Source organism: Rosa rugosa, chromosome 1 (genome assembly GCF_958449725.1).
Source record: "Rosa rugosa chromosome 1, drRosRugo1.1, whole genome shotgun sequence".
NCBI lineage: Eukaryota > Viridiplantae > Streptophyta > Magnoliopsida > Rosales > Rosaceae > Rosa > Rosa rugosa.
The window spans coordinates 3,882,105-3,891,371 of NC_084820.1; the positions used below are offsets into that span (position 1 = coordinate 3,882,105).

Genomic DNA, 9,267 nt, shown 5'->3' on the forward strand with positions numbered 1-9,267 from the left:
TTCTTCAACGTTGGACGCAATTCTAAATGCTTGAACTAAATTTCAAGTACTATCAAATGGGTTTGAGTCAGTGATCGGAAAACTTCATTTTCTCGATCTTAATTTGCATAGAAATTCAAGAACTGTGGTCCTAGCTGAACTAGAGAAATCAAAAATTACACGGGTGCTATAGAATTACTAAGCTTCGATACGATATGATCAGACCGTACGAGTAGGCTCGGCAAAACCTTTGGATAGCCTCTTCATTTTCTCGATGAAGAAAAATATAAATGCTTGAACTAAATTTCAAGTAGTATTAAGAAGATTCCACATCCTTTAAAAAAAAAAAAAAATTCCACTTGAAAAGAATGATTTTTTTCTTTCTTTCTAAAGTATATGCTATAAGACTTATAGTACTAAAGAAAAGGAAAACCCTAGAGCGCCTACAATAGCCGCTCCCCAAAAAACCAAAACCTAGCCTCCTCTTCACGGCAGCGCACCCTCCTCCATTGGAAGCATGGCGTCCATTGATGACGTAACTGTGAGTTTTGCTACGTCTCTCGGTCTTGCTGGCTCGGATGTCGTTGACATCTCCCATCTGAATGGCACAGGAAATAAGTCAACCTCTCAGGCTTTTCTTCTGGCCAAACCACTGACAAAGAAGAAGTTTGCAAACCCGGATCTGCAACGCCACTTTAGGCGTATTTGGGTCCTTGATGGAGGCTTCAAGGTACAAGATAGAACACAAGGCAGGTTTGTGTTCACTTTCGATTTGAAAAGGGATCGCAACAAAGTCTTACGGGGAGGGCCGTGGTATTTCAGCCAAGCCCCTGTGTTGATGCAGCAGTATGATGGCCTTGAGGATCCTCATGCTATGCCGATGAATCTTCTCTTCTTTTGGGTTAAGATCACAGGTATTCCACTAGCCCTAGAGGATAAAAAAAACCATTATCAATGTGGCTTCAATTGCAGGAAAATATCTTGACTTTGATCAAAAGCTGTTTGATAATAAGGGTCAAATTAGGGTTCATGTTGTGCATGCTCTATCTCACCCTTTCTTTCTGAAACGTTCGCTGAAAATTATCCCGGGTATGGTGTCAGAAATCACTTTTTTCTTTGAGAACTTACATGGCAAGTGCAGGGATTGCAATCTGATTTTTCATGAACAAGAGGTTTGCCCTATGCATGGTACTTCAAGTGCGCAGACCAATATTGAGGGACAGTCTGCTATGGGAACCTCTCTGACCTCCTACTTTTTGGGTCTATCTGACCTTCGCTTTCAAAATGGAGCTTTTCGTTTCCAGGGAGTGCAGACCCCTTCCTGCCACCTATTCCTCGAAACCTATTTGGCACTCCAACCATGCACAAACCTCGTCGTCCTATTGTGATCAGGCATGATGACCTTAGGCCTGAAGCATCAAACAATGCCTTAGCCTTAATTCCTGTGGAACCGGCACAATCTGTTGTCAAGAGAGGGCGCCCATCATCACCATATACATCCCCGAAGAAGCTGAAAACTCTCTTTGGGGAAAGTATTGAAGCTGCAAGCCCATCTATGCTCCAATAGAAGATGAAGGTCCCAGAATTCCATACTAAGTTTTCTGCCAAGTCTCTTGGTTTGGTTGAGGCTCCAGGTGGATTCCTTGTTCCTAAGGAGGATGTCCCAAAAGAGACTATGCAGCTGATCAAAGTGGACCAAAAGAAAAAGAAGGGAAGACCACTGGGTTCCAAGAATAAAAACCCCTCCAAGAACAAGAACTCTGCCAAGGATAAGATGGCTTCTGTTGAAGCAGGGCTAAGTGTGATATGCCCGGGTAAACCTCCTAGCCCTAGTGTTAAGGGCAAGGAGAAAATTTAGTTTACTGTCTTTTGAACTATGCCTATTTACTTGTCTTTGTAACATAGTTTATAGGCTTTCTTGAATAAGTGAGCATAGGTACCGTCAAATGATCGGACCTAATCTATGTATCGCTGTGGTTCACCACAAACTCTTTATCTACCCATAGATGGTAGAGGGAGGATATGTAATCGTCTTTTCTGGCCTGAGTATTAATATGTCGACATGATATTCTTCAAAAAAAAAATGCTATAAGACTTTTGTTATGTCGTCTAAGTGAGTGTATATGTTGGTATAAGAATATTCATCTATAAAACCAAAACAAAGTTTTTTTTTGTTACTCTAATGCCCTCATCCTCTAATATAGCGCTGCTTTGGCGCTTTCGAAAAGGAGAAAACCCTAACCCTAGGCGGGCCTACGTCGACTTTCTTCCGATTTTCCATCCTCTTCCACCTCTCAGTTCCCTTCCCCTTCATCATGTCCTCCATTGATGATATCATCGCCAGTTTTGCGGCATTACTGGCTCTAGCTGGGAACGACATCATCGACATATCACGCATGAATGACACCGTTATACAGCGCACTTCTCAAGCCTATTTGCTGGCGCAGTTGCTGACAATGAAACCTTTTGCGACGGGATCTGTACTGCCATTTCCGGTGTGTGTGGGTCTTTGATAGCAAGTTCAAGATTCAGGAGAGAAGAAGAACTTTATGTGTGCTTTTGATCTAAAGAAATATCGAAATAAGGTGTTGTGGGGCCCCTGGTATTTCAATTGGGCTCAAATGATTATTCAGGAGTACGATGGTTTGATGGCTCCTAGCGCAGTGAAGATGGACTCCTTGTTCTTCTGGGTCAAGATCAACAACATCCCGCTGGCTTTGGAGGTCAAGCCTACCATTATCAATGTTGCCTTTATTGCAGGCAAATTTATGGATATTGAGGTGAAGCTTTTCAACACAACTGGCAAAATAAGGGCACGTGTCTCCCACAAAATCACGAACCCTGATTTCTAAGGAAAACCCTAAAGTTGGCTCCAGGAATTGTGGAAGATATCTCCTTTTTCTTTGAGAATCTGGTTGAAAATTGTAAGCTTTGTCACTTGATTTATCATAAAGATGTATCAACAAGATGGCAGAGGAGCTTGCACTGAAGCAAGCCGAGACATTGGTGGGAGAGAAGAGGCTGGAACTACCTAATCTACTTCAAAGCTTTGCAAAAGGAATGTGTAACAATGGTGCTTTTCTTTTTAAGGGCATAATGACACCAATCTTGTCTACCCATTGTTCGAAAATCTCTTTGGTACCAAGGGTACTAATAAGTTGCGAAAGTCGATGGTTATTCAAAATGCACAAGTGAAATCTTCTTATGAAGATGATCATGCCCTAGCACTGATACCAGTTGATGAGACGCAACCACTACTCCTTGTACATGATACACATGACTCTTTGAAGAGGGGTCGTCCTACTTCACCCTTTTCCTCCCAAAAAAATGAAATTCTTGATAGGTGATGGGCTTAGGGGGAAGAGAGATGTCAGTGCTCCATTGAAGAAAGTGAAGATCCCAACAATTCGGTTCACAACCAAGTCTTTAGGTTAGTGGAAACACCAGGCGGAATGCTAGTGCCTACAGAAGTTATGATGCCTAGAGAGGGAGTCCAAGCTAAGAAAACATAAGTAAAGAAGAGGAAAGGTCGTCCTCTCGGATCAAAGAACAAAAAGCCCCCAAAATCCAAGTTGCGCAACTAATTCTCCATCTTCTATACTTGCACAGTTGCACAATACTTAGAATGTTGTCACTTTTTGTATGCACGTTGTTAACCATTTTGTGCCTTAAGATCAAAATGGAGTAGATCTTGTTTTGTCACTCATGTAGAAGCTAATAGCTCTAGACAATTTTAGAAACTCACATGTAAAAAGGAAAACGACGTTTGATATTTGATCTCATCTTTAATTTGGCTTTTTTTAATTGCTTATGATATGACAAAGTTTCTAAGGGACTTTCTATTTCTTGCTGGCATCGGAGTGACTTGCTATGCTTATCTCTTAATTTTTTTTTATTTTTTTAAGAGGATCAAAGGATTTCACTCCTATCCCCATGGTGACTCGAACCCATGACCTCGATCTTAGATAGTAGGTGCTCTAACCACTGAGCTTATCTCTTAATTATTTAAACTAGATAATTTCAGCTTTTGACAGAGGTATATATGTCCCTAGATATGGATCTTGACCTGATAGATTTGGAGCTGAAGGGAACAACAGTGATGGCTTCTCATTACAAGGAAGGAGTCATGGTTGGCATGGAGTCCAGGTCTTCAAATGAAGGACAGCGTATATTTAAACTGAAAAGTAAATGAAAATTTTATGTTATTTGAGATACTTGCTAATTGCCCTGAGTTTAAAAAACTAGAAAGAGCTTTTAATGAGGACCACTAAAATGAGAACTAGTTGATGACTTTTTTCTTAGACCCACTTTTCAATCATATTTCCTCAAATCAACCGTTAGATGTTTAGATATTCATGTGTAGATCATTTATGCAATTTTTCAACCAAATTGAAAATCGTTTAAGCGATCTACTCTTGCATACATAAATATATAATTGTTGATTTTTCGTAATGTAATCGAAAAATAGGTCTCTTAAACCGTTGATTAGATAGTCCTCATTAAAGTGGTTCTCATTAAAATATCTCCCTAAAAAACTAAGCATGCTTTATATTGTGCAGTTGATGACAATGTTGATAAACTGACTGAAATTTCGCCCAGCATAATTTTCACAATGCTGGGGAAACGCAAACATGTTGTGGCACTGAGTGACCATCTTGAAAAGGAATGCTTAAACACGGTAAAGAACCTAAAAATGTGTTTGATAACTTTTATTTTAATTTAAAGAACTAGACTGATAACTTATTATCTCTTTGTGCACAGGACTCAGTTTCACATGTGTACAAAACAGCCGAGAAATATATGAATGATTCACTTAAGGAGGATCCGAAAGCACAATTTGGAACTATCATATGTAGGGCTGGCAAATTGGGCCGAAGCAACCGAACCAGCCGGAATTCGAACCGGCCCGAACCAATTTGGGCCGAAAACTCGGCCCACCGACTTGCGGCTCGGCTGAGCCGTACCGATGGCTTGTATTCGGCTCGGCTACGGTACGAGTTTCTCCATACCCTCGGTATACCGTACCGACCGTATGTATGTATTACCGAATAAATACCAAAATATAGCGAGAGGCAAGGTTCGAAACCCTAACCTCTTGCAGGAAAGCTCCACTCCCAACCACTGCAGCACGAGCTGCCCTTACTAATATATATACAAATATTATATTTATTACATCTTCAACTCTAACATACCAAATAAATCCATAAATAGATAAAATGTAAGAGGGGTGATTCGAACCACTGACCTCTTGTAATGAGATTATACTCTCAAACCACTCGATCACGAGCTTCTCTCAGTGGAGAGTGTACAAACACTATATTTATTACATCTCCAACATAAAAAGGCCCCACGATAAATCCTCCCACTCTCCTCTTCGTCTTTTCTCCTTCCTTTCTATGCTGTTCTTTCTCTCTCTTCTTCCAGAAAATTCTCTTCCTCTTTTTAGCTTATTCTGGGCTTTCTCTTCTTCTTCTTTCTGGGCTTAATAGCTACTTTTATTCTTTGGTGTTGTGCTACTGAGTCTCAACCTGTGAAGATTTTCTTGCTATATTCTTCCTGCAACTAGTAAGGTATATATGAATCTGTACCTTCTTCAACCCAGATCGCAGATCCCATTTATGCAAGCCAAGCCAAATTGAAGAAGATGAACATGCATGTCCAAATTGTCCAGTGGTCCACCAATTCAAATAATAAGAACAAGACGGAGAATGACCTGCATCTTCAAATCTATACCGATATTTCAACCGAATCAAACCGTCATTTCGGTATGCCGACTCGTCGGTATCCGACGGCAGCGGTACGGTAACGGTATGAATTTTAGAAAACCGACCAGCTTCGGTCGGTAGCCGATAATCGGAAATTTGACTCGGTTTTGTACCGAATCCACCCCTAATCATATGTGGACGTGATGCAGATAAGGTACGTAATAATAAATCCTTCACTTTTAAGTACACTCGCAAGTTTTGGGTTGCCGAGATATTCATGTGGACTTATGGGTTTTGGGTGTTGGTCCGTTTTTGGCCGCCTGCTTGTTTCTTTGCTATGTAATGTTGGGCCTTTATGCTTGGGCTCCTTTACGTTTATTATTTAGGAAAAGATTACTAATGATCACTGAGTAACCCATTAAACACTTAATTAATTATGTTTTCAAAAAAAATTTACTTAACTCACTTACTTTAGAATTCGTCTTCCTTTCAAAAAAAAAAATAATAATAATAATTCGTCTTTCACATAACTCACTATCGTTAAATTTCTCATTATAACCCTTTAAAGTTGAGGATATATTTGTCCAAACATTAAAAAAATACATTTCTAACTTGAAAAATTTATTTTTCAACTTCTTTTTATAATTTTCTGCAGTTTTTTAATAAAAAAAGGAATTTTTTAAATTAAATTTAATTTGAAAAAATATATATTTTTCATTTTTTTCTTCATGAAAGAAAAATTCAGTTGTTAATGCATTGACATTAGTTGGGGGTTCTCTTTGGAGAACAACTCTTCCCACTTCCCATATTGATGTATTTCAATTGCCAGTGAGTTGATAAAGTCTCTTTTTCAATAAAAAAAAAAAAAAAAATTGTTAATGCATTGTCTAGTGTTTAGACAAATATACCCTCAATTTTAATAGTTTCTAACACAAGATTAAATGACAGAGAGTTACGTATAAGATAATGTTAAATGTGAATGAGTTAAGTCATATTTTTGAAAAATCAATGAGTTAAGTATTGAATAAGTCAAAACTCACTGATCATTAGTATTTTTTGCCTTATTATTTTGAGATTTACATTTACTGGGCTGATGTCCCTTTAATGCAATTTCCCTTCCTTTGATAAAAAGAAATGTGCTTTAGGTTGCTGTTTTGTTTTTAAGTTTCATGCATGGTTGCAGGGACTTCAAATCAATAGCGTGTATGTAGATAGCGGACTAGTTGTGGGAAAAACAGACCATCGGTTTGTAATACTAGGATCGGGTCATAAGCATGCTCGGAAGATTGTTGACAAGATGATGGGCACCACGTATGTTTTTATGTTTTTAAAGTATTGGTTATATTTAAGTAAAAGTAAAAATTGCTATCATTGAATTTAATTTTAGGATTAACAACTAAATACTCCCTGAATTATTAAATTATTTCCATTTTCATATCCAACTATTCAATTTTTGCATTTGCATATCTTATTTAATACCCTGACCACTAACACCGTTAAAATTTGTTGATAGTTAAAGGCATTTCCGTCAATTTATCAACTTTGTAATTAAAATTTCATTGAACTTTGTAGTTAAAATTAAAATTTCTTTATTGGGATTGTTTCTACTGTGACTAAAACCCAAAAATGTTTGTTCATCGATGCACACCAAGACCAATGGGTTGCTGTGATTGAATTGTTTCTTATTGGCCTCTAACTTACTTATATGATAGCAATTGGTGTGGAAGGGTTGTTTCTTCTTCCACTTATATATTTTAGTTTTGGTCTTGTTCTAGTCAATTTTCACTTATAATAATATATATATTTCAAAAAATGTAGTGTATTGTAATTTTTGTGTTGTGTTGAATATTTTGACAACCAACTAATATTTGATCATTTCAAAAAGAAAAAAATTAAAATAAATGTCAAAAATTATAAATTCATTAAAATGACGGAAATGCCCTTGAGTTAAAACCGTGTTAGTGGTCAAGGTAACTGAAGAAAATCTAAGGTACGAGAATGCAAAAATTTGATAGTTCGGGAAATATTTTGTAGTTGATCATTGATTTTACTAACATGAGCTACTTCTTATGTGCTAGAGATGAGTCTATGTACAACTACGATTTGTCGGCTAAAGGCTCTTTGGACCTATTTCTGAGATCTTTATTCAGTGCCACCTTTACCGATAGGTTAAGTGGGGGACCTTTGCATGGTAATTATACCTTTCAACCGATAAAATCACAAAACAAATTTAGTTCCAATACATTGTTTTTTATTATGACTCATTATCTTTCATATGTAAACTTAGGGTAAGCTTTTTATTCAGTGCCACCTATATCGATAGGTTAAGTGTGAGCCCATATGTAGATATGTAAGTAAAATCTCTCATATCTTTTTTACAGTTTATCGACTTCGCCTGCATGGTCAAAGTTGGGAGCCCATATGTCACCGTGATGTCTTGAAAGCTTATGCGGACTATTATGATGACTACGACGAAGAAAAGACTCTTTTCCTTATCTTCAACAGTGCGAAGATATTCGATCCAGTATACTCGGATGACCTTAAAAGCTTCTTCAGGTACATTCAAATAATGAATTGACATCTTTACCTTATCCATGCCATGCTCTATATACTCTATATAACAGTATATTTTAGACTTTCTATATCAATTCAACAACGTCGGTCTATTTCAACAGGGCATATGGAGAGATAGATATTGCTCACCGCGTAGCCCATATCCCAATAGCAAAGAACACTGGTTTTTATTTTCACAGGTTAGTGTGCAAGACGGCTGAAGATGCTACTCGTATTCATGACCACGTTAAGAAGGGTGGCGGTCCTCATGGTCTAGATCTGTCTAAAGTTCCTGTGCTTCTACGTGAGTTCCCAGATGGAGTGTTCTTCCACACGATGCAGCCAACCTTACGACTATATGTGAATCGGTGCTCCAAGAGATTGCTGCAAGTCATACGTGATTCTGTGTCGACCAAGTAGAGATCGAGTTGGTGTTTCTCGGAGTTTAACCACAAACCATTAGCTTTGTTGCGCCGTACCAACAGTCGAGGGCTCGAATTACCTTAAGTAGAGAAATGCTCTAGCTTCAGTCAAATTTAAATGAGCTTTTCTTTCACTTTTCACAATGCTTTGGCTTTGAGCAGTTGGGTTGGCGCCACTGGGACATAGAGATAATATACGATGTCAGTAGAAACTTAGGATCATATGGTCTCTCTAACCATACTCATCAATATACGAGTCGGTGGAACATAGTATCATCTGGTCTCTCTAACCATACTCATAACCTATGCCTTGCAAATTATGTTAAACCATGATCATTAGTATTTCCAGTTTTCCACCAAGTCACCAACGGCAAAAGAGCCACATAATGCCAATATCATACCCAATTAGATCATCAAGAATTTAACCAATTTGGAAACTTCCATTTGAAAGGAGCCAATCCAGTCAAAGAAGCAAAAGTGAAGATAGTGAGGGGAGCTGCCATATCAAAAAAAACAAGAAGGGAGCTGAAATTTCATTATCACACTTTACACTTCAAGATCAAATTAGGCAGTCATAGTTGTATTCTACCATCACAATTTATGTGAAT

The 9,267-nt window shown here is 38.0% G+C and overlaps 1 protein-coding gene across 1 annotated transcript; it reads left to right on the top strand.

Moving 5' to 3' along the window:
* The first annotated feature begins 5,154 nt into the window (after window positions 1–5,154).
* Window positions 5,155–9,267, top strand: LOC133726998 (uncharacterized). Its single transcript, XM_062154624.1, has 5 exons — window positions 5,155–5,898; window positions 6,868–6,995; window positions 7,763–7,875; window positions 8,066–8,240; window positions 8,360–9,267. Exons 2-5 carry the CDS (start codon window positions 6,982–6,984, stop codon window positions 8,655–8,657), a joined length of 600 nt encoding a protein of 199 aa, XP_062010608.1. The 5' UTR covers window positions 5,155–5,898; window positions 6,868–6,981; the 3' UTR covers window positions 8,658–9,267.